The 25,310-nt window shown below is 48.9% G+C and overlaps 1 protein-coding gene and 1 non-coding gene across 3 annotated transcripts in view; one reads left to right on the top strand and one right to left on the bottom strand.

Annotated features, from left to right (window-relative positions):
* The first annotated feature begins 401 nt into the window (after window positions 1-401).
* PDSS1 (decaprenyl diphosphate synthase subunit 1) overlaps window positions 402-25,310 on the top strand; it is a 34,141-nt gene continuing 9,232 nt past the window's right edge. Inside the window, exons 1-7 of one of the 2 annotated variants that reach the window (XR_009246212.1) lie at window positions 402-605; window positions 4,727-4,791; window positions 6,301-6,421; window positions 7,419-7,549; window positions 16,974-17,115; window positions 19,752-19,863; window positions 19,949-20,062. Coding sequence is in view for 1 of the 2 variants with exons in the window: in XM_004588532.4 (XP_004588589.2) it covers window positions 477-605; window positions 4,727-4,791; window positions 6,301-6,421; window positions 7,419-7,549; window positions 16,974-17,115; window positions 19,752-19,863; window positions 19,949-20,058 (810 nt within the window). In the remaining variant the exon portion in view is untranslated. The remainder of the gene's footprint in view (window positions 606-4,726; window positions 4,792-6,300; window positions 6,422-7,418; window positions 7,550-16,973; window positions 17,116-19,751; window positions 19,864-19,948; window positions 20,063-25,310) is intronic. The other variant, XM_004588532.4, reaches the window with a different exon arrangement.
* LOC118759139 (U6 spliceosomal RNA) lies at window positions 20,233-20,339 on the bottom strand. Its single transcript, XR_004995993.1, has one exon. It is a non-coding gene; the product is annotated as a U6 spliceosomal RNA (small nuclear RNA).

Genomic DNA, 25,310 nt, shown 5'->3' with positions numbered 1-25,310 from the left:
GTCAAGGGCTGACAATAAAAGGCCGCCGAGCGACAGCATGGCAGACCACACCCAGAAGAAGCAAACTGTGGCCTCCGGGAGAGGCAGCCGCTCGAGCGGGAAGTGTCGGGGCCTTAGTTCACCCTCCACACAGGGAGTGGCAAGAGTGAGGGACTGCCCCCCCAGAAAGCTACCACCGAACCAGCAGACTGAGGAAGCGAGCGCTCCCGCCCACCCGCGACTGTCTCTGCATAAAGGGTTCCCGACCCAGGAACCCCTCAGTCAGAGGTGGGGGTGCAAGGAGCTCCGGGCACCAGCGGCCGCCACTGCCCCGAGCACCGGGTACCTCAGCTCCGGCGCAGCGACGGGGAGGAGCCGGCCCTCCGCCGGAAGGGCCTTCCTAGGTTTCCGATTCCGGGTCCCTGAAGGAGGAGAAGGAGGAGGGCCGCCGGCGGGAGGCGGGGCTGGCGGCCCGCCGCGACTTTCGGAGTCGGACCATGGCCTCGCGCTGGTGGCGGTGGCTGCGTGGGTGCTCGTGGGGGCCGGCAGCGCGGGGCTCGGGGACCGGCAGCCGTGGCGGCGTGGGCCCGCGTGGGTCGCGCGTCCCCTTGGACGGCCGCGCGCAGGTGAGGTCGGGAGGCGGGCGCCTGAGGCGGCCGTAGAGGTCACGGCGACAATGACAGCCGCGCGCGCTGGAATGAATGGGAGCAGGGAGCACGTGCGCCGGGGTGGAGAGGGACGCCTGGGGCGCCCGGAGCCCCACGGGGTGGGGTCGGGGTCGCGCCCGTGCCTGGATGAGGAACGCCCCGGGGGGCAGCAGGGAGCATGGTGGTGGGTGGGTGGAGGGGACCAGGGGAAAAAGCGGTGGACTTAGGTGTGAGTATGACGTCCCCCCACCCCTCCGACTGTGGACAGGTGAAGCCTGGGAAGGCGGGAAGCGATGTGCAGATTGGGAGTCGGGGCGCAACCCCCGTCCCGGGAGAGGGGTATTGGACAGGTCTACCCCACGCCCTTGAGCTCCGCAAATTTGGAAAGAGGCAGGTTGGCCTGGAATAGGTGGGGCGGGGGAAGGTTTTGCGCAGAAGGCTGATGCTGGGGATGAGGCCAGGCTTGAGGCATATCTACGGCATGGGATGGGGCTGGGAGGGCACTGGAAGGAGACAGGGCGGAGGAGAGAGATCCTGGGGTCATTTTGAAAGTCGTCCAGCGACTTCCAGAGTCTCAGCGGGAACCCAGCCTGATTTGTCTCCCTGCCCCTACAGTGGATAGTCACCGGACCGTACCGCGGTGTTTCCAGTCAGTGTGTTCTTCGGGTTAGGACCGCACGGTTAAGTAACTGAGCAAAACTCAGGTACCCCCTGTCGGCTTGAGCTGGCCAATACTGCGGGTGTCCGCTGTCTGCAAATCCCCGCATCCCCCACCCATTCCATGTTTACTTTAAGACTCTCGTGTTTCCCTGGAATTTGGTACATTTCCAAAACCTATGTCCTCATCTAACCCCTTCCACCAGGATGAAATGCATCACATTTCTAGATGTCTGCTATGTACCCAAGTGTATGCACATTGCAGATGAACATCCCGAAAAGGAATGGCAGCTCAGCTAGTCTTAATAACAGAAAGAAAGTGTGTGGGCGGAGAACCGCTTGGGCAAAGGTCTTAGAGGAGGGAAGCGCTGTTGGAATTCTCTTGGGTATTGTCCTGGGCAGACTTAAGGTTTTTCTAGTTGCACCACTGTGGGCATTTTGTGCAGAAGGGCACGTCCTCCATCTGGTGCTGCTCCTGCTACCCAAGTCTTCATTTTTCACTCACCTTTTCCTGATTCCATGCCCTGCGCAACAGCCTCACCGGGGAGAGGTGTTTTCCTGGACAGAGTACTTGATCTGTGGGTTCCCGGTTCATCCGCTGCCACCTCCATCCTGGTGGTCGATAGCTGTATTTCTGACGCATGTGTCTGGTTTTATTTATTTATTTATTCTGCTATGCATTTGTTGGTATTCTGGTGCCTGCCTCAAGCGTATTTCAGTTACCTCAGTCTCAGCACAGCAGTCCTGTGCAGTCCAGGGGACAAAGAGCAGTGATCGTTAAGGCACATTGGGTTCTCTAACACAGTTCTGCTGCATCCTGATTTCTGTGAGCTAGAGTTTCAGTTTGTGGAACTGTAGGATTCTGAGATATGTTTATTTTGGTGACAAGCATCTTGAATCCCATGTATAGGTTTTCATAAAACATACTTCCCTTGATCTTTTTAGAAATCCCTCGTCTGTGCTCTCAGCTCCTCCTCTTCAGCTCCTAGGTTTAACGGGTCTTGTAACAGAATAAAAATCAGTGCTCATTTGATCATATCAAGTCACTCGTCAGTATGTCTTTGATTTTTTTCCCTGGCCTCTTCTCTTAAGAGGTCCGCTCCTGAGAACCAAGGTCAGGTGGGTGGTGGGAAGAGAGGAAGCAAAACTGGAAAGGAAAGGTGGTTGTTGCTACTGTCAGTACAGTTCTGCTTTCACAACTTCCACAGAATCCCTGACTGGGCTAACCTCACTCTGAAAAACACTGCCCTAAGGTACTGGCAGAGAAGATTGATTGAAGAGATAACTGTTAAATGTATCCAGTGTCTGGGCTGGGAGCCACAGCTTTAGATACACTGTTACTCCAAATTAACAGTATCTCTCAAGAGCAGATCTTATCACCAAGGTGTCACAACACAACCTTGTCTGTCCTTTAACCACTGTGCTATTAACAGCTGCTATTACTGCCTGATAATGAAGAACACCTGCTGTGAATTAGCCCGTAATTTTAGCCTTTCACCCAGGTTACAGCAACAGCATTAGAACTCAACCTCAGTCATTGCTATGTTCTGTTCAGAAGCTTTTACATATGACTATTGTAAAATATTAAATTTATATGAATTCATTGCCAACAAAGGCTGAAAGAAGTAGGTTTTGTTGTTGTTGTTGTTGTTGTTTTAAGATTTACTTATTGTTTTGAAAGCTGGAGTTGCAGAGAAAGAGAGAGAGAGACCAAGACCAAGAGATCTTCCGTCTGCTGCTTCCTTCCCTAAATGGTCCAAACGGCCAGTGCTGGGCTGCTCTGAAGCCAGAAGCTGCTTCTAGATCTCCCATAAAGGCGGGAGGGCCCCAAGCACTTGAGCCATCCTTTGCTGCATTCCTAGGTGGACTAACAGGGAGCTGGATGGGAAGCGGAGCTGCTGGGACTGGAAAGGAAACCCATGTTGGCCCCGTGCACTATAGGTGGCAACTTCACCCTCTATGCCCACGCAGATTGTCGTGTGATGGTAAAATCAAACAGGAGGATTATTACTTGTTTCCCTAGGACGTTGCAATTACTTCCATGTCATAAATGTTATATAACAACACTTACTGTCATTTTTGATACGTCTAAAGCAATGCTGTCTCGTTAGAGAAAAATAAAAACAGATACCCCCCCCCCCCCATAAGAAGTGAAAACACTTACATTCCTGTTTTTCTCCAAAGTAGCTACTGGTTCATGTTCTTCCAAATGTTGTGATCTCTTTGAAGTTGTATTTGGATAGGTGTACATTTCCTGTGAGCTCATACAATGTGCATAATCTGTGGATACTTGCGCTGTATCGTAAATGTTTGCCTGTTAGTTTTTCAGGCTGTACTTGCCTAGACTTTGAGATTCTAGCATAAAAACAAGTGATTGTGATTGTAAAATCAAACAATTCTGTGAAAGCTTGTTAAGACTGTTACTAATAAGTAGATTAATTTTTCTTTCTATTATACTAACTTCCTCCTTTTTTGTCAAAATATTTTCTTCAAATGGCCCTACAGATTAGTGAATTTAGTACTTTAAAAAAATGCCTATGGCCCACTTTCTTCAGAGCTGGCTCTGTATCCTTCAGTCCTTAGAGAATGCCATGATGGCTGGCCCATTCCAGTTGTAATTTCTGTCTGTCACTACCTCTCAATATTTCAGCGTTTATCTTTTTAAGGGAGATTTTTCCATCCACTAGGTCACTACCTAGTGGCCTGGCAGAAGCCAGGAGCCACACGCAGGTCTCCGAGCTGATGGGAGCTGAGCATCTTCTGCTACCTCAGGAGCTAAGCCAGAAGCAGGGCTGAGCCAAGCCAGCATCTCCAGTGGGACTCACACAGGCGCCCATGGGGGACGCCTTCACCTGCGGTGCCCTGTCTGTCTAAACATCACTGCTGTGTCCCAAACACCTTTAGGAGCAATAACTTCAAGTAGGCATTGTTCCTGTAAATGTAAATTCCTTCCTTCATCTTGGAATCGTTTTCCTTTTCATCATCTGGCATCTTTGATGCCTTTGAGATCTGACATGTTTTAAGAATTGAAGTTCATGCCTGGCGGCATGGCCTAGTGGTTCAAGTCCTCGCCTTGAACGCACCGGGATCCCATATGGGTGCTGGTTCTAATCCCGGCAGCTCTACTTCCCATCCAGCTCCCTGCTTGTGGCCTGGGAAAGCAGTGGAGGACGGCCCAAAGCCTTGGGACCCTGCACCGTGGCAGATCCAGAAGAAGCTCCAGGCTCCTGGCTTTGGATTGCGGTCACTTGGGGAGTGAATCATCGGACGGAAGATCTTCCTCTCTGTCTTTCTTCCTCTCTGTGTATCTGCCTTTCCAATGAAAATAAAATAAATCTTTAAAAAAAAATAGTTATGGCAGTTATGGGATTCTTACTATTCAGTGTTGTAAACAAGTTTTTCAGGAATATTCTCATAAATTTTTTCATTCTTTTATTTTATAGATGCTCTGTTTTAATCTTGTGAAGAGTTTAACATCCGCTTTTCCAAATGTGTGCAATGTATCACGGTAAGTTTATAACCCATATTGGGAATACCCAAAGTTTTCATCATATTTCCAGGAAATTTCTAAATTGTTAGAAACTAGGCCAGTAAGTCTCCTATATTGTTAACTAAGTGTCACAGTGTCTGCTCTGTGTGCTTTTTAGAAAAAAAAAGAAAAGAAATAATATAATAAAATATGACCTTAACCCTGAATATAATGAAGAGAGTTCTGTCTGTGCTTTTGTAAGTTTCTGAAATCTTGTTTATGAAACTGATTATTAAAGGGCCGATGCAGTAGCTTAGAGGCTAAGTCCTCACCTTTCATACACCAGAATCCCATATGGGCGCTGGTTCTAATCCTGACGGCTCCACTTCCCATCCAGCTCCCTGCCTGTGGCCTGGGAAAGCAGTCGAGCACAGCCCAATGCCTTGGGACCCTGCACCTGTGTGGGAGACCCGGGAGAGGCTCCTCGTTTCAGATTGGCTTAGCTCCGGCCATTGTGGCCACTTTGAAAGTGAAATATCTTTCTCTCTTTCTCACTGTAAATCTGACTTTACAATAAAAAAAAAAATAAATTTTTAAAAAATGATCTATTGGAGTTTAGCAGGAGCAGTTTATATATTTTTCTGAATTGTAATGGCTTGAAAGTGGCATTGTGGCATAGCTGATAAAGCTACCACCTGTGGCAGCAGCAACTCATTTGGGCTCCACTTTGAGTTGTTGCTGTTTAAGATTTATTTAGTTTTTTTTTTTTATTGGAGTGTCAGATATGCAAAGAGGAGGAGAGACAGAGAGGAACATCTTCCATCCATTGATTCACTTCCCAAGCAGCTCAGAGCTGAGTCAATCCAAAGCCGGGAACCAGAAACCTCTTCCGGGTCTCCCATGCAGATGCAGGGTCTGAAGGCTTTGGGCCGTCCTCTACTGCTTTCTCAGGCCACAAGCAGGGAGCTGGATGGGAAACGGGATCGCCAGGATTAGAACTGGCATCCATATGGGATCCCCGGCACATGCAAGGTGAGGACTTCAGCTGTTAGGCTGCCGCACAAGGCCCATAAATTTACCTTTTAATTCCACTTGCTGTGAGGTGTTTGTTTGATTGTTATTTAACATTTACTCATTCATTTGAAAGAGTTATGGAGATGAAGAGGGTAGTTAGAGAGATCTTGCATCTGCTGGTTCTCTCCCTAGTCGGGCATAACATCTAGGACTGAGCCAGGCAAAAGCCAGAACCCAGGAGTTGCATTCAGGTCTCCCAGGTTGGTGTCAGTAATGGTGACAAGGGCCCAAGCACTTGGGCCATCTGCTGCTGCTTTTCCCAGGCCATTAGCAGGGAGCTGGATTGGAAAGAGGAGCAGCTGGGATGTGAAGCAGCATCTGTATGAGACGCCGGTTCAGCAGGGGGCAGCTTTACCTACTCTTCCACAATGCTAACCCCACACATGAGCTTTTTGAAGTGCTGTGGTGTACGTGTGACATGTGAGTGCAATATCCACTAACAGACGAAGTCATGTACACTTTTGTTCATTCCAGGTTTCAGCACACAACTCCAGCTGCGTGCTGCTGTAGTCAGACGCGGAGTGGTGAGAAATTCTCCGATCCTTTTAAACTCGGATGGAGAGACTTGAAGGGCCTATACGAGGACATCAGGAAGGTCAGTGGTTTTGATTAGAACATTTCCGTTGATTAAAAGGAAATTTTCATAATTATTTCTTTTTTAAAGTTTTTCTGATAGAGACCATAGTATGGCAAACTTTTGGTTTCTGTTGGAAACATTAAGCTTTTTGTTTGATTTGGTTCTTTTTGGTAAGATTTGGAAGACTTACAGAGAGAGAAGGAGGGAGAGACAGATCTTTCGTCATCTGGTTCACTGCCCAGATGGGTTGAGCTTGGCCAGGCCGTTGCCAGGAGCCAGCAGCTTTTTCTGGGTCTTCCATGTGGCTACGGGAACCTAAACACTTGGGTTAGGGTATCTTTTGCTGCTTTCTCAGGTCTTTTAGCAGGGAGCTGGATCAGGAATGGATCAGCTGGGACTGGAACCTGTGCCCATATTAGATGCCAGTGTCACAGTGGCTTAACCCACTATACCATAGCATTGTCCCTGGAAACAGCAAAGTTCTAAGTACTGCTTCAGCAAGTCCGTGTGTCCAGGTGTCAGCGCCTCACAGCCAGGTGAATCCGGAAGGTGTCTCCTGTCGCCTCAAGTCCGAGCCTGACTTCCTGGCCCTCTGCTGCTACCCATCAGGCACCGGTCATCCTCCTGCCCCATTCCTCACTTTGCCACCTCACCCAGGGTGTGTCCTAGTCCTGCTGCTGGGGCTCCCACACTCTTGTCGTTTTCCTCTATGCTCCCTTTTCTGTCCACGTGTCACTGGCCTCGAGTCCCTCTGCCACCTAGTGCCTTGTGCCCGTCTGCTGCCTGCGGAGTCAGCTGGTATGTGATGGTTGGGCAGGTGGCAGTATCTGTGCTAGCCCTGAGACGCCCCGCCCTTGCCCCACGGGCACTAGGCCAAGCATTGTGTAGCTTCCAGTGGAGTACTGGCTGGCTGAGTTGTCTGATGACTTTTCCCAACTGAAAAGGGGTGCCATGCAATTAAAACCTAACGCTTTGTGAGAGACCTCTCCTGACGTACAGTGCAATTTCCTTGCAGGAGCTGCTCGTGTCCACAACGGAACTGAAGGAAATGTCTGAGTACTACTTCGACGGGAAGGGAAAAGCCTTCCGACCGGTGATTGTGGTCCTCATGGCCCGAGCTTGTAACGTCCATCACAACAACTCCCAGTGAGTGGCTCACTCCGTGCGGGTTTGGGAAGTGCTCCTTGCCAACCTCACCATCCCCTTCCCGTTTAAAGTAACCCTTAAGGAACCTGAGGGTTTTCTGGGTCAGATGTCAAGCCTGAGGGGAGCCTCCCGGAGTGCTTTGGGCTCTCAGCTGGCCTCTTCCTCTCCCAGACTTTCTAAACACCTTCCCTTGACAAAGCAACTTCAGCTACAAATTCAACGGTTAGAAAAACGCCTAAGGCCAAATTTGGTCTTCCTGTTGGGAAGTAGAGAGTGCCAGGAAGTGCCAATCCATTTAGTCATTCTGGGTGTGCAGCAGCAGCCAGTCCAAAGGTTGAGTGTGCGGATGCAGTGTTCTTAGGCAGCCCTGCCCATTCCCTCAAGAACCTCGCCTCCTGTGACCCCTGACCCGCCTTATACCATCAACCCTCAACGTTCACATTTCAAATATTTAAAAATACTCTGAACCAATTGCAGTTTTAGCAGTAAGGAAATCTTAAAGGTAAAAGGATTCCCTCAAAATGCCAGACAGCCTTTCTTGCCCGCTCTGTCCTTGGGTACAGTCATTCTGTGTGTAGAGTCTTGTGTTCTGTTCATCACCCTCAGAGGTAAGGCAGGAAAGAAATGTGTCAGGTGCTCCAAATCTCACCTGTTAGCCCCGCAGCTGAGCGTCTTGTCAGGTCGCTTCACTAAAGTGGCTACAGAAATTGTGGTCTCCCAGACAAGGCACTGCTGGGTGACAGCGAGCTCAGCATTGCCCTCTGCAGGGCCATCTGTGAACTGCAGGCCCAGGCTCTCCCAGAAAGTGGAGTGAGACAGCCTTGCACCTGCTGTGAAGTGAAGTGGCAGCTGTGGTGCGCTTTGGGGTGGGAGCAGTAGTGCTGGAGATGCCACTCTCTGAGCCCCAGCTTGTGGAGCACGCTGACTTCCCAGGAACGTGCTCTCAGTAGCCTTTGACTTCTGTTACTTTTGTGCCGTTTATTTTTTTTTAAGATTTTATTTATTTTTATTGCAAAGTCAGATATACAGAGAGAAGAAACAGAGAGGAAGATCTTCCATCTGATGATTCACTCTCCAAGTGAGCGCAATGGCTGGTGCTAAGGCAATCTGAAGCTAGGAGCCAGGAACCTCCTCCAAGTCTCCCACACGGGTGCAGGATCCCAAAGCTTTGGGCCGTCCTCGACTGCTTTCCCAGGCCACAATATCAGGGAGCTGGATGGGAAGCGATGCTGCCGAGATTAGAACCGGTGCCCATATGGCATCCTGGCACATTTGAGGCAAGGACTTTAGCCGCTAGGCTACCGTATTTGCCCTTTTGTGCCGTTTAAAGGAGGGCTGGACCACTGTGATTTTACTTGTGGAGAAAGGTTAGGGACTGTATATGAAAACAGTAGCTCAGGATTGAGGAGCAGGACCACAGCGGGCCTTGAAGGCAGCTAGGGCCACCAGTCCCCTTGCCCAGTGATACAGAGCTCGTTCCTGCTCATTGGTGATGGAGTCACTGAGCTAGATCTGCTTGATTATTGGAAAGTCAACACTCCCTGCCTCCATTGGGTAAGTGCCGTGGCACCTAAGGTGAAGCCACAGCTTGGGATGTGCACAGCTCATTTCAGAATGCTGGCTGCACTTACTGTTCATGTGCAAGAAAGGCAGCAGCTGACAGCCAGAGTGATTGGGTCCATGCTGTTCACACCAGAGACCTAGATGGAGAGCCTGGATTCAGCCTGGCCCCGTGCCAGCTCTTACAGCCGTTTGTAGAATGAACCAGCAGATAGAAGATATCTTTCTGTCTCTCTCCCTTTCCCTCCTTCTTTGTTGCCTTCTCTCTGTCTTTCCCACTCCCTCTCCTCCTCTCTTTTTCTCCCTCTCCCTTCCTCTTTGTCTCCTATCATTCTTTCTTTTTATTTATTTATTTTTAAGATTTATTTTTTATTGGAAAGGCTGATTTATTGAAAGAAAGATCTCTGTCCTCTGGTTCACTCCCAAAAGTGGCTACAATGACCAGAGCTAAGCTGATCCAAAGCCAGGAACCAGGAGCTTCCTCCGGGTCTCTCACATGGGTGCAGGGTCCCAAGGTTTTGGGCTGTCCTCTGTAGCTTTCCCAGGCCACAAGCAGGGAGCTGGATGGGAAGTGGAACAGCCGGGATATAAACCAGCACCCATATGGGATCCCGGCACATGCAAGGTTAGGGTTTAGTTACTAGGCCGTCACAGCGGGCCGTTCTGTCACTCTTTCAAATAAATTTTGAAAGACTATTTTTAAGGGTTCCTATGGGATGTGTCACATGGTATCATCTTGCTTCTCAGGTGTACTGATAGATTAACAGTAATTTTGGAGATTTTAGAAAACAACAGTGCAGGCATCTCTGGAAGTAAAGAAGGGGTGGGAGAAGGACCCTCAGTCCTTCATTTCCTTTGTGAAGCTTTGCAGTTACTAGGGACTATTCCCGTGAGGCCCTTGACTCAGGTAGGCCTGTGAACCTTTAGAAACTGAACGCACAATCGCTTCTCAGCCTTTAGGCTAAGATCAAGAATAGAAACTGCAGAATTTTTTTGTGTATTTCTGGTTTTTCTTGGGAAGGGGTTTTAGGGTAACAGTTAGTATATTTTCTCCATGTGTGCCAGGACCCTGAAAATCTGTCTCCTGATACTCAACATACCTGGTCGGGTAGAGTGATGCATGCAGCGTGTGACTCAGATGGGAATTCCAATAGCACTGGCAGTGGAATCTGCCACGGCTCCCCTAGGGCCCCCTTCAGTGGGGGCCACCTCGCCTGGCTGCCCTCGTGGATGCCTGGCTCCTGTGGGCCGGCACATCCTCCACCTCCTTGGAGGACTTCCACTACTACACAGGAGCCTTTCGCCTGATGTGCCCACCCCCAGGTATCCATAGGACCCTATGGGGTATCCAAGGCCATCACTGCCTCCTTTGTCCCTTGGGCATCCTGTGCCTTGAGTTTCATCTCAGTGTCTGTTTCCATGAGAACCTAACTGGGAACAGAGTTCAGCCAGACTGACGGTCTAAGAATCCAGCTCAGCATCACAGTAAGCTCCCAGGAGCAGATACTTAGCCTGATGGATGGAATGCCGTGTTGCATGCACATTGGAGTACCTGAGATGAACTCACAGCTCTGGCTCCAGCTACCCACTCCAGCTTTCCGTCAGCACTGGGAGGCGGGGATGATGGCCCAAAGAATTGAGTCCTCGTCCCCCACAAGGGAGACGAGGATGGTGATTCTGGCCCCAGCCATTTGGGCATTTGGGAAGTGAGCCAGCAAATGGGAGCTTTCCCTGTCCTGTCTCTCTCCCTCTTCTCTGTGCCTGAAATTAAAAAAAAAAAAAAAAAAAAAAAAGCAGATATGCATGGGTTTTGCTGTGCTCTGTACTGGTTGACAGCAGCAGCGTTGCAGCAGCCTGAGTCTCACTCCAGCCAAAGCCAGCCTGCTCAGCAGGCTCCTGAAGGGCACCTGTCAGCATTGACCTTGGCACCGTCCCCCTGTGTGGGAGGCGAGTACCATTGCCAACGATCCCTGGGGTGTGTGGCATACAGATCTTCTGATCTTAATCTTGTAGTCCTTAGATCCAACTAGTCTGGCTTCCAAAGTTGACTAGATGGTGAGGTGACTGGGTAAAATGCAGTTGTCACAATAGATAAGCATTCACTCATTAGACTTATTTAATAACTTACTGAGCTAACTAAACAATTAGGCCACTCATTAGGCTAAGAATCCAGCTGTGATAGCAATCTTATAGCCAGAGGTGGTAACTTTTCAGGGTGATGTCAGGAGCCTCTCCTAGGAAGACTACTACCATGCTTGGAACCTTCCCTGGCTTCTGGGAGTTCTGGTTCTCTGAGCAGCTGTTCCTGGAACAGGCCATGCAGCCAGTACCCAAGGAGGTGCCCACTTCCGAAACCCAGGCAGTGGTCCTGTTGATGTACACCTACTTGGTATGAAGATTGAGTCCGAAGTTTCCCCTGAGGGAAGGCCCTGAGTGGGTGGAGACTTGGACAAGCTGGTGATGATCATTATGGGAGGGCTGCAGGGCTTGTGAGTGTGATACTCAGCCTCCTGTGGCTCCAGGCTTGCCAGGCTAGGAGCAGCCAGCCTCAGCCTTGGGTGTCTTCGTCCAGTTTGGAAAAAAGAGTCGGCTTCATCACATTGTAGTAGTGGGGATCCTGTGGCTTCCTGTCTCTCTGCACCAAGCCAGAACCTGGACCCCGTCAGCAACTCGCTGTCTGCACATCCCAGCATGGGAGACTTCTTTGGGCACCTTCAGTGACTCCAACACAAATGGCAGCGAGAGCCTCAATCCACTGGTCCACTGCTCAGATGGCTGCAACAGCCAGGCTGGGCCTGGCTGAAACCTGGAGCTTTATCCAGGTCTCCCATTGGAGCGGCAGAGTCCACACACTTGGACCATCTTCTGCTGCTTTTCTGGGCCATTAGCAAGGAGCTGGATTGGAATTGGAGTAGCTGAGACACACTGAATGCCGGCTTCATAGGCAGTGGTTTCACTCATCACTGCCCTGTGATGTGTGCTGGCCCTAACTTGTAATTTGTTTTAAGGACTTCATACTCTCTATTAACATAAATATGGGAAAAGTGTTCTTTTTGTTTGTGCTGTTTTGTTTTGTTTTTAAATTTCATGTGAGCTACATTCAGGGTTTGGGAGATGGTCATTGTGTTATTTCATTTGTTACGTTCGTTTGATATTCCTCATTATGAAAAATTACATTAACGATGGCAGCAAAAAGCTTCTCAGATCCTTGCACACTGTTAGCACCTCTTCCAGGTGGGTGTGGTTGCCTCTTTCTCATGTCACCTTCCCTGTCACCCTTCCCAGAAGCAGAGAAAGCGTGGCAGCGATTTCCCAGGAGGAAGTAGAAAGGCAGCCAGCTTCCTGAAGCTGTGACACAGGGCATCTTCGAGGGAGTGTGAGATCGCTGTGTGATCTCTAAATGTTGATCGTCCGTGCCTGTGGGCTGCCACGCTAGGAATAAGCAGCAGCACAACACACAGTGAAGCCCAGTTGCACAGGGAAGAAATAGGCATCTGGTAAGAGCAGAAAACATCTCCCCTAGGCTGTCCTAGCAAGAAGCTGTGTTGAGTGTAGGAGTCCTGAATGCATCTGCCCATACTTTGACCGTGCAAAATGACAGTGGTTGTGTCAGTGGTAACACATCAAGGCATAAACATCATGCGACACCTCTGAGTCAAGATCTTCAAATTAAAGCACCGAACTCCAGAACCTGGGTGAACACTGCAGCTCCCCAGCAGGAGCCCTGGGTACTGTCATAATTTATGATCCTGGCATCAAAACCCAATTTAGGAATGCCTGAAAGAGGCTAGAGGTGTGAGCCGTTGTGAAGGTGAATTCTACTGTCTTCTACAAAGTGTCAATTTTAGGAGATGGAAAGTCAACTGAGAAACTATTCTAAAAGGTGGCTTTAGTAACTAGAAGCCTCCCTCCACCTTTTGCTGTTCATTCAACTCGGAGAAGAGAGAGCCTTATACATGTCTTTGAAAATTATCAAAGCTTCCTAACACAAAGTCCAGAGATCTTTGAAAGAGTTACGGAGAACTTTCCATCCACTGGTTTATTCCCAGATGGCCACAACAGCCTGAGTTGGGCCAACCTGAACTGGGAGCTAGGAGCTTCTTCTGGGTCTTCCACATGGGTGGCAGAAGCACAGACACTTGGGCCCTCCTCCACTGCTTTTTGTAGGCCACCACGTGGGAGCTGGATGGGGAGTACCTGCTTGGGATGCTGATGTTGCAGGTGGTGGTCCTACCCTTGATACCACAACGTCCCCCTCAGAGCAAGCTCCTAAGAAAACTTTTTCTGTTTTCTCCTCTACCAAGTGTTTCTCTTTAATCTCTTAATTCTCTCTCTCTCTCTCTTTTTTTTTTTTTTTTTGGTATTCCCATTTTTATTTGAAAGGCAGAGAGACAGACAGACACTGGCTCATTCCTTCAGATGCCTCCCCAACAGCAGAGGCTAGGTCCAACCAAAACCAAGGAACTCAGCTCTCAGTCTAGACCTGGTAACAGAGACCCACGTCCTTGAGCCATCACCTGCTGTCTCTCAGCGCTGTGCGTGAGCAGGGAGCTGGAAACCATGAACACAGCTAAGTCTTAAGCCCTGGCAGTTTGACACGGGCTAGGGGCCCCCCACCTGACCTGACGTGGTTTGCTATGGTGATCTGGCTGTCTTGCTGGCCTTTGCTCTCCTTCTGCCAGCCCCCTTGAAAGAATCTGTTGTGATCAGCAAATTCGAGGAGCTGTTATTGTTGTGAGCAGTTCCTAGATAAGCAGCAGCACCCGCCTGCCTCCCTGATTTCTGGGTGGAAGGTTCTGTGTTTAATGCCATGGCCTGAGGTGAGAGAACCCTGCTCAGGGTCATAGTTCCATGTCACATTTGAAGCAGGTTCAGCATCTGGTTTAGATCCCTGCTCTCTCAGGTAGCTGACTTTTGTTAATGCTCATTGTATTTCTGCAGTGTCTGAGGAGTTAGAAGGAGCACTAGTTTTCTTCCGATGATCACATTTGACTGTTAAAGCAAAAGTTCTGAGAACAGTCCTGTGTCCCTTTTCTGTCTTCTTGAGATACAAACTGGTGATATTTGAAAAGAAGTAAGTTGTAATAAAGGAAACATTTGGTCAGTGTGTTTAAGTCAGGCATCAAGTTTCTTTTTTTTTTTAACATATGTTTATTGCATTTCCTTTTTTTTAAAACTACATTGCATTTTTTTTAAAGATTTATTTTTATTACAAAGTCAGATATACACAGAGGAGGAGAGACAGAGAGCAAGATCTTACGTCCAATGACTCACTCCCCAAGTGAGCCGCAACGGGCCAGTGCGCACTGATCCGATGCTAGGAACCTGGAACCTCTTCCGGGTCTCCCACGCGGGTGCAGTGTCCCAGTGCATTGGGCTGTCCTCGACTGCTTTTCCCAGGCCACAAGCAGGGAGCTGGATGGGAAGTGGAGCTGCCGGGATTAGAACCGGCGCCCATATGGGATCCCAGGGCTTTAGCCGCTAGGCTACGCCACCGGGCCCTGATACATTTTTTTATGCACTGGGATTCCCCCGCCCCTCCCCACACCCTCCCCCCACGGCGGATTGCTCCACCTTGTTGCATTTCCATAGTTCAAATTCAGTTGACATTCTTTCATTGGAGGTATTTACCAAGCATAAAGTCCAGCATCTTATTGTCCTGGTAAGTTCAATGGTTTCTTGGTGAGACCATCTCTGGTCTGAAGGTAGAGCTGGCAGAGTATCATCCCAATCCATTAAAAGTCCCAACATAATATTTCCAACCATTTACAACATTATGGCATTAATTGACATGGTATTGATTAACCAATATATTAATAGGAAAATGCAGGTTCTCAACCACAACCTGTGACTTCTTCATAGACATTTCAGTTTTGGTTTACATTCAACCATATTCTAGACACCTTAAAATGGCTTAGATTGCTATTCAGCTGTCTCATGCCTATTTTAATTTTAGTCTTTAGCAGTTTATAGCATTGAAGCATGATTTCGCTGAACCTGGCTGTTTTTCGGGTGGTCTAACTGTAATTCTAACAGGATATATGTCAACAGTTTAGGTGAGCATGTTTAGGAGGGATATGCAGAGAGATCTTCCATACCCGTTAGGAGTAACTAATCTTTGTGTCCCGCCCAGTGAGGTATAAGTGCATCCCCGCTGACCATTTCCTGTCTGGTTCTAAGCTTTCCTTGTTGTTCTCTGTCTATCTATTCTAGTTTTGTTTGTTTGTTTGTTTGTTTGTTTGTTTTGAGGGGTTTCTGGAGCGCTCCTGATGGTTATTACGAGAGGGGGTGGGGACCCAAAGTTGGAGGCATCAAGTTTCATATTCAAAATGTTCAGTTGGTTATTTTTCTGCAGTTGCTTTTTTGAAATCTAGATTTAATACTTCCTATAGATGATGATGATGATAAAAAAGAAACTGGAGGGGGAGGTGGGCAGGTGTTGGGCCTGCTGGTTCGAATGCCTGGTAGCACACCTGTGTTCTACGTTGGCATGCCTCGTGTTAGTGTCTGGCACCAGCTCCGACTGCAGCCCCTGCTGGCACAGAGGCTGGGGGGCTCAGGCACATGGGCTCCTGCCACCATGTGGGTGACTCGGATTGCCTTCCCAGATCCTGGTCTAGGAACCCTAGCTGACATTTGGGCAGTGACCAAGGGGATAGCAGCAGCTCTCTGTTGACCTGTGTCTCAAGTAAAGTAAGAGAAAAAAAAACCTGAGAATGCAACTTGTGATGTAAAATGAGCATCTGTGTGTCTTCTTAGTGTGCTTTTCCTGTACTTGGTGTTAAACTGGAAAAATAAAAAAAAGTTCAGTTTCTGATGCAAATCCTTTTTTGATTGTTGAAGTAGTTATTATGGTAACCACTTAAGGCCATATTAAAAGCTTTTAATAATGACAGTGTTTATGTATATATACATATACATATATTATCCCCGCCCCAAAAAAAGCATATTTGCTTGTTTATTTGAAAGGCAGAGAGCTCTCCATCCACTAGTTCACTCCCTGAAAGATCTTTTTTTAAAATTACATTTCATTTTATGATACCGTTTCATAGGCTCTGAGGTTCCCCAACCCCTCCCCGTACCCTCCCCCCATGGTGGGTTACTCCACCTTGGTGCAGTATTACAGTTCAAATCCAGTCATGCTTCTTTCATTGCAAGTATGCACCATGCCTAGAGCCCAGCATCTTATTGTCCAGATAAATTCAACAGTTTCTTACACTCCCTAAAAGATCTTAATGATCAGAGCTGGGCCGGGCCAAAGCAAGAAGCCTACAGCTCCATCCAGGCCTGCCATGTAGGTGCCAGGGACCCATCCTCTGCTGCCGTACCAGGCACATTAGCAGGGAGCTGTATCAGAAAAGGAACATTGGAACTTAAACCACTGCTCTGGTATGGGATGCCAGTGTCATATATGGTGGCTTAACTCACAGTGCCAAAACTGTTCCCAATGTACTTCTGACAGATTCTCACCTGTATTCCCCATTCGCCCTTGGAACTGATTATAGCCTAAGTTTAAACTTGAACTGATTGAGACAGCTGTGGAATATGAAGGTGATTCTTTAGCCTACCTTTTTTTTTTAATCTCCCCCCCCTTTTTTTTTTTTTTTTGGTTTACTACACATATTTCAGCTTTGAATGTGGAGCGCATCAAATAAACTCTTGCCAGGTCTGTCCCCCCCCCCCCCATTTTTGTATGTGTTCTGCAAACAAATGCTCTGCAGGGAAGCCCGAGTGTTGACAGTTTCTCTTAGAGGACCTAAAATTCTTTATCCTAGATCCAATGTCCTGTTCTCCCAAGATGAGAGTGCTGAGGAGGTTCTAGGCGGCGTCTCTCTGTTTACAAGCCTTGCTTTCTGTTAACCAGAGATGTGCAAGCCAGCCAGCGCTCCATAGCCTTAATTGCAGAAATGATCCACACTGCCAGTCTGGTCCACGACGATGTAATTGACGACGCAAGTTCCCGAAGAGGCAAGCACACAGTTAATAAGATCTGGGGTGAAAAGAAGGTATGGTTTACTTCTTTTTTTTTTTCTAAAATATCCATCTTGTTTATCAGCCGATTTTTGGGTCTGATCTCTCAATCAAAAGTGAGAGATACTTGCTCAGACATACTGTCGAATGGTTCACAGATATATTCCTGTGTTCTCTCCAGGCAGGCAGCTACTTGGTAGTAGTGCTTAGAGCTTTGCACTGTTTGCTTTTACACAGGGTCCCTTCAGTTATAAGCAACGGGGTTTTTATGAGTAGCCCGAAAGCTTATCATGAACTATCGTACATTTGACTGCTGGGCTCAAGTTAGCCAGATTCAGTGTTGTCCCTTAAACATTTAAGGATTGAGTGCTATGTGTATAGGTGCCAAAGCCAAGGCATACTAAAATTTTTAAAAACAAAAAAAGAGGACTGCTATTCTTGCATTTTTACCTCTATATACAGAGGGGCTACCTTGTTGAGAATGGCTCATTGTGTATATTACCAACTACATTTCCCTGTTATTTTATTAGCATTCTGTAAAGGAAGAGAGCAAAAGAAGGGCTTCTGAGCTTGCAGAATGGTGTTCAAGTTGAACTAATGCTGATGAAGACACACAGCCCAGCTGAGGCCAACTTCACCCAGCAGGAGTCCTGCCCCACTGAAAATGGCATTCCCTCTTGTGCTCCCCCACCACTCCCAGCATCTGATTTCCCTCCTAAACGTCATCCTTATCTTCACAACCATGACTCGTGATTTGGTTGTGAATTTGAATCCTGTACTTTGTGAAAAAGAGGTTGGAGCAGCCAGGGAATGAATTTGTGACAAATCCCTGAAGTCTGTGGGGTTGTTTTTCAGGCTGGGACAGGAGCAAACCCTGAGTAAGAGCCTTGACTTGGACAGAGGAGGCAATCTGGAGTGTCAGCGTGGGCCGCCCCCGGCCTTGTACCCCCAACGCAGGGGAGGGTGCTGCCGGGCTGTCCTCGCCTCCCTCTTTGACCTCTACAGCAGAGCTGCCCAGTTCCCAAGGCAAAAACTCACTCGGTGCCTTCCTTACCAGCCCCGGTGCCTTGGCTGGGTGGGTCCCAGCCCCTCTTGTCTTCACTCCACACCCCCAGGCTTCCACAGTCTCGTGGCTGCATTTCATTTGCTAGAAGCTTTCGTCCTGGAGAGTTCCCGGGCTCAGTGCTGAGCTGCTGATCACGGCAGGGGGAAGGTGGGTCTAAGAGGAAACGTGTGTCATGGTGTGTCAGATGACTTCTACTTGTGCCTTCACATTGCCACGCCTTCCATAATATGGACAGTGGTGCTTCAAAAGGTCTGCAGGCAGATTGAATTAAACAATGGCTTTGCTTTCATGTGAGAAATTTTGAAGTTCACATAGAGTTTTTTCATAATACACATTATCCATGGACATTTTTAAGATCTACTACATGCATGGATTTCTATATTTTTAAACCAAAACAAGTATCTTTCAGTTCCTGTTGGTAAACTCTTTGAAGCCCTTTCATGATGATTAGTTCGTAAAGTATATATCAGTTTCCTGTACTAGAGAACTAACAATGAAGATCCCAAATGATTATGTTGAAAATTGTATGAATTACTATGAAGCTTAGCATTGATGAGTAATGACCATAAAGTATAACATATCTATAAATATGTGAATCAATGTGGTGTATAGATAGTGGTTTTCTTTTATTTATTTATTTGAGAGTCAAAGGGAGGGTGAGGCAGAAATCTCCCATCCATCACTTTACTCCCCAGGGAGCTGCAGTGGCCTTGGTTGGACCAGGCCGGAGCAGGAGCCAGGAGCTTCATCAAGGTCTCCCACATGGGTGGGTGACAATTCTCAACCACATGGGCTGTGCTCCGCTGCTTTCCTAGAGACTCCCACAGAGAACTCGATTGGAATGGTAGCAACTAGGATACAAACCAGTACCCGTGTGAGATGCCAGTTTTGCAGGCGATGGTTGTATTAGCTGTGCCACAACATCAGCCCCTACAGTATGTTTCATTACGACACATGATTAGATTATTTCTAGCTTGTGATTAGTGGGTCATACAAGATGGGTATCTGCTCCCCATCTAAAGAAGATTATACAAATACTCATTACTAGTACTGGGTGGAAAAGATACTTTCTGTTGAAATGATGATCTGTATAATGTAGCCCAAAGGACATTAAACCTGGAGCCGAGATTCATTGCCTCATTCTCATTGACAGAAGCATGTCTGGTGTGTGGGCTGTGGGCTGAGGCGTGTCCCCTCATCACTGTGGCACATCAGCCTTCACTGGCTGCAATGCAGAGTGGGACAAGCAAAGGACACTGGCAGTGTGTCTCACACACACCCAGAAGGGAGGTGTCTGGTCCCACGGTAATCAGAGCAGACTTCCTGGAGGTGGTGCCAGAACTGTGTGGACAAGTCCACTGTGTGAAGAAGGGCATGAGCAGAAGGACCAGGCCCAGCAGCCTGGGCTGAAGGGAGTAGGTGTGGTCCCAGAGAGCTGCATGTTGGTGGGGACTCCCTCCCCAGGCATTTCATTTCCCCAGCTGTGAGGTGGGGAGATGGACAAGGTGGTCTCCCAGGTCTGACAGCATCTGCAGCTGAACCTGAGGGTCCCACAGTTGCACGGTGACGGCCCATCCCCTGAGCATTTGCCCTTTTCCCCTCCAGGCCGTGCTCGCTGGAGATCTGATTCTGTCTGCAGCGTCCATCGCTCTAGCACGGATCGGAAACACGACCGTTATATCTATTCTGACCCAAGTGATTGAAGACCTGGTGCGTGGTAGGTTGGTTCTGATTTCTCAGTCCTGGTGCTGGGTAGGGCAGTGAGATCAGCTCTCCAGTGACTGCTTTCCTTTTCTTTGTAGGTGAATTTCTTCAGCTGGGGTCAAAAGAGAATGAGAATGAAAGATTCGCACACTACCTGGAGAAAACCTTCAAGAAGACGGCCAGCCTGATCGCCAACAGTTGTAAAGCAGTATGTACGTTCTGTCTGCAGCTTGCACATAGCCACAGGGCGCTTGACAGGGAGCCAATTCTCCCAGAAAATGTTTCCACTGCAGAACCTTAAGATAGCACCCCAAGCCCCACGGGGTCAAGAGGAAATCCTCACAGCCCCGAGAAAGACACTTTCTGGTTTTCTTTTCTTTTTTTAAGTATGGAATGCTTCACGAATTTGTGTGTCATCCTTGCGCAGGGGCCATGCTAATCTTCTCTGTATCGTTCCATTTTTGGTATATGTGCTGCCAAAGCGAGCACTGGTTTTCATTTTTGCTAACTTCTTTTGGTATACACCTGGTAATTTTTTGTTTTTTTTCTCCTAAGAAGTGAATCAAAGTAAGCTTTAAATGTTCCCTTATTTCCAAATTTGCAAATTTCAATGTTCCCTTATTTCCAAATTTGTAAATTTCTCACAAGCAGTGTTTTTGGTACATTTAGAAAGTTAACTGCTGTATGCTGAAATATATTAATTACTTGGCATAAAGTCAAACTTACATTGTAGTAGCATTGCATGGTAAATGGCTCTCAATTTTTTTTTAATTTATCTATTTAAAAGAGTTACAGAAAGGAAGATAGGGGGAAAGAGTGAGAAATGTTCCATCTGCTGGTTTACTCCCAAATAGCCTTGACAGGTCAGAGCAGGCCAATCTGAAGCTAGGAGCCCAGGGCTTCTTTGGGGTCTCCCAGGTGGATGCAAGGGACCAAGCACATGAGCCATCTTCTGTTGTTTTCCCAGGCTTATTAGCAGGGAGCTGGATCAGAAGTGGCACGGCCGGGGCCCAGACTGGCCCCCATAGTGGCACTGCAGGTAGAGGCTTTACATGCCATGCCACAACACCATCCCCCTCAATATTCTTCCCTAAAACACAACCATGTGTTTTTCAGAATATAAGTTGAATATGGACCATAACTCCTCCTGTTTCTCCCTGGCCTTTCCCTCTGTGTGTCTGTTTCTGTTTTTGTTTTTAAATCAGTATTTTCTGTAGTCTGTAGATTGAAATGTGTGGTGTTTCCTGGCCACCCTTGGATGACTTGTTAGCCCAGAGAATTATCTGCTTGCACACTTCACTGCGCCCAAGAGGCAGTCAGAAGACCTGTGTGATGGAAACAGTGAGAGAGGGAGACCTCAAGGGCCACGTGCCTTCTCAGAGGAAGGAGGCATCAGTGGTGCTGGGGGTGTGTGTGTTGTAAAAAGTGTCAGGCCCTGTGGCAGTGTGATCCAGGAAGAAGTGGGGCCAGCCTCTGCTTCCCGGGAAGCTCCAACAGGAATGCCGGACAAGTGTGAGGGATGTGGAACACGCAGGCTGCAATCTCAGCTGTTTTGGTCCTTTTTTATTGAGAAGGCTATTATAGTTTTATTTCCAGCAAGTGGCAAATGTGTTTAAGAGAAATCACTATCTGATGGACACTGACCACTAAAGGAATGCTAAGAATGGCTTGTGTTGAATGGAGTCTGTCCCATGGATCCCTCTGGGAATGTCATGCCCTCGTGGCCATAGGCTCCAGAAAGGTGCAGGGTTCCCCACCCCACCACCAAGGGCATCCTAGAGGGCCTCTCGGGGGCCGCCGCCAACACCAGGGGACAGCGCCATGTCCCTGCCGCATTCTCTCTGTGCTGGGTCCCCCCCAGAGTCCAAGGGAGGAACGGCCTGGTTAGTGTGGTCACTCCCAAGCACCTCTCCAAGTAAACCATGGCCCAGGACTTGACCATGATGAAGAAGGAAATGCCTCACACTGTCCACTAGGAGGCAGGCCAGCATCATCCCAGAAACTAGAAACCAGAGCCATGGCAGCAAGAAAGCAGTCATCCGATGAGCTCTCTGAATTCCAGTTTTCTGTATTTAAGTGCCTACCACCGGCAAGAGTCCCAGAGGTGTGACAGTGTCAGTAACCTTGGTATTGAAAACACAGAGGCATAGGAGCCCCACGGGAAGGCATGCAAAACCCCTGAGACCAAAAAGAGGAGATAGGGAGCATGGAAATTACCAGGATTCTCATACCAGCATTGTGAGCAGGATTTGGGAATTTGATGGCAACTCGCCAGCTCATCTTCCATTCTTCTAAGGACACCATTTCCCCACCAGCACACACTGGGTGTTGCGAGGACATAATATGAGAGGGTTGTTACGGGGCTGCTGTGCACGTCTCCCAGCACTGTCATGATGGGCTGTTTATATGCAAGGGACGGCTATGCCAAGTACATCCCGAGGCGTACCCGTGAGGTCTAGCTCAGGTGCCTACTGGGGGTTACTCAGCCACCCAGAACTGGGCAGGGAAGTCCTGCTGCTCTCATGCTTTGCCTTCCTGAAATTCTTGCCAGACCTGCCTGTGGCCTGGGATCAGTGTGCACTCTGCCCATTACCTTGCTTTCAAAGCTCCAGGCTTCCAGTCACAGACTCATGTTCTGCATGTGAGATCTGGCCAGTGTTCCTCATGCTGTTAACAATGAAAGGGGAAAGTCTGGCGCAGGATGCAGTCCACCAGCTCCTGGTTTATTATTGTGAAACATTAGTCGTCGTTGTCTTCTTTTTTTTAGCTGTACAGTTCTGAGTCCTTCCCGATCTTACCTTAGTTTCTCACTGTGAAGTGCCACATCCGTTCTGCTGGCCAGCTTTTCCATTGGGGTTTGTCCAGGGTTTCCCACTGTGGGATTCTGGCTATGAACCTCTGACAGGCTGGAACACAACAAGTCAGACTGTCTTTGTCCCACCAGGGGGTGCATGGTGACCCCACCCTGTCACTGGGGAGGCTGACTTTGACCACTTGATGAGGGCTGTGTCTTCCAAGTTTCTTCTCGGCTTTCAAGTCTTTATTTTGTCCCTTTGTGGGGAAGGTGACTTCCACAATCTGTAATTAGTGTGTTTCTCTTCAAACTGTCAATCTCTGGTTGTAGAATCTAAAAGTACTGACAGTTCTTTCCCCTAGTGGTGATCACTGGTGTGCTTGCCAAACAGCGGACCCAGTGTCTACAGAGAGAGATGGAGGTTGTAGGTTGGGGTCATCAGCATCCTAACTGCCCACCCTCCGCCCCCCGCCCCCATGAGCCACAATGTGAGGCTTAGGGGAACGGGAGGATCCCAGATACCACATGGCCCTACTGTGGCACATGCTGCTCATTAAGACTGAGTCAGGCTCCTGCCGGTGTGAGTCACTCTATTTGCTGCAGCCCCCGTCCAGGAAGACGCATGCCATCTGGTGATGCTGGCACCTCTTGGCCATCGTGTGCACTGAGCCTTATGGCATCTGCTTTCCCGTTGGGGAGCTGTTTGTCACGGAGCAGGGGTGCAGAGAACAGGCCTCCCCAGGATGGGCTTGGTGCCACAGTGGCCTAATCTGTGGGTGTGTGCAGGGCACAGGCTGTGTGGCAGCCCATGTGAGCAGGGAGGCGACGGGCACAAATGTTCCTGGCAGTAGCTTCCCACGGCCTGTGCTTTGAGCTTTTGGAGCCAGGAGGTTGGAAGGCTGGTGCCGAGCGCAGCATGGCAGGGCAACACAGCTGCCTCCAGCCTCCATTCCTTAGTCCTGCTGGACTCAACAGCCCAAGGTCCTGGAGCTGGTGGGCTGTTTGCATTGTATCCGCCTCAGCCACACAGGCACGCTTGTGCTGTTGTGAGGCTTAACAGAAGGAATGCAAAATACATTTGTAACTCAGAAACCAGAAGTAGAATTTTATATATATAATTACATATAATATATAATTTTATTTTATATATATATATTTGTGATTTTAAGGAAGAAAGTTGGGATTTCTGTGTGGCTTTGTGGTAGGAACACAGGGTTACCCTGTGAACAGGAGACCTTCATTCTTGGAGCCAGTTTTTTGGCTTAACTTGACTGCTTTCAAAATTTGTCAACTATCGCCCATCTAAGTTCCCAGATTGTTTAGTTGAAAAGAGGAATCGCTCTACCATACGAGCCCTCCTAGCCTATGGGTTAGGTCTCTGCTGCCCAGGAAAGTGGCCATGCTGACCTTGTGCAGCTTGGTCATGCCCCCATGCCAAGCGTCCCACATTCTGAGACTCCAGGAAGCTGTCAGCAGGCACTCAGGGCTGAGCAGCAATGGGACCTGGCCGTAATTAGAACAGTGCACGGGCGTGGCCCAGGCCCCTGCTCCCGGAGTCAGTGGCTGAGGAAGAGGATGGTCAACAACAAGAGCAAGCACACTGAGTTTCGAATAGATGCCAGGCAGCTGGCAGGGGCTCAGCTGAAGCACTTCCCCTCCCAGTAACCTTAGCGGAGCGCCTGCCGTTCCTGCATTGTAGCTGAAGAAGCCCTAAGTACAGAGCAATGAAGTAGCATGTCCCGATCGTGCTGTAATGGTTAAGCTCACAAAGCCCGTGGGGCCAGGCCAGCTGGGCTGCAGTGATAGGCCTGAGCCAGAGCTGGTCGCTGGCCAGAGGCTCCCCAAGGCAGTTGCAGGTTGGGGAGTGGGGCACATTCCCCTCGATAGTCCATGGCAGACCGGAGGTGTCCCAAGTGACTTTCTCATTAGCAGTCCATACAGATGTTTCCGCTCCAGAAGAGCAGAACGTCCTTCCCAGTCCCAGGCTTTGTTCTCGGAAAGTGTATCTGGGCCTGCTCGGCATGCTTAGCAGAGCAGAGGGAGACACAGCACAGGCAGCCAGTGTCTGCTCACATCTTGGGGAGTTTTGAAAACAACCTTGAAAAGGACTTTATCTTACAACACAACTATGGGAAACAGCCCTGAGGGGTTCCACCAACCCCTGATCCTGCAACAACAAGATCTCCATTTGATTCGCCGCTGCAGTGGTTGCAGCGAGAACTGAGTCTGTTTTGGAAGTGAAGTCCTCAAGGACGGTCAGAAGGAAGGACCACAGGTGGGGAAATAGGTGGCAGTGTCTCATGCTTGAGATTGGGATCTACCCCCAATGTAAGAGCGACATCAACAGATGGCATGGAAATCCACAGCAGGGTCAGGCTGCTGAGTCCCCCGGCCAGCTTTTCACTTATCAGAAGAGTGGATTTGGCATCTTCTGCCAGCGGTGCCTGAGCTGGTGGCTCAGTTTCCTTGGCAGCAGACAGGACTGCCTGAAAGAGGCTGAGCTGATCTGAAGCCAGGAGTTCTTCCGGGTCCCCCATGCAGGTGCAGGTGCAGCGTCCCAAGGCTTCAGGCCGTCCTCGACTGCTTTCCCAGGCCACAATCAGGGAGCTGGATGGGAAGTGGAACCAGAACACGAACCAGCACCCATGTGAGATCCTGGCACTGGT

Source organism: Ochotona princeps, chromosome 10 (genome assembly GCF_030435755.1).
Source record: "Ochotona princeps isolate mOchPri1 chromosome 10, mOchPri1.hap1, whole genome shotgun sequence".
Classification (NCBI taxonomy): Eukaryota; Metazoa; Chordata; class Mammalia; order Lagomorpha; family Ochotonidae; genus Ochotona; species Ochotona princeps.
This window is presented reverse-complemented; position numbering and strand designations above follow the sequence as displayed.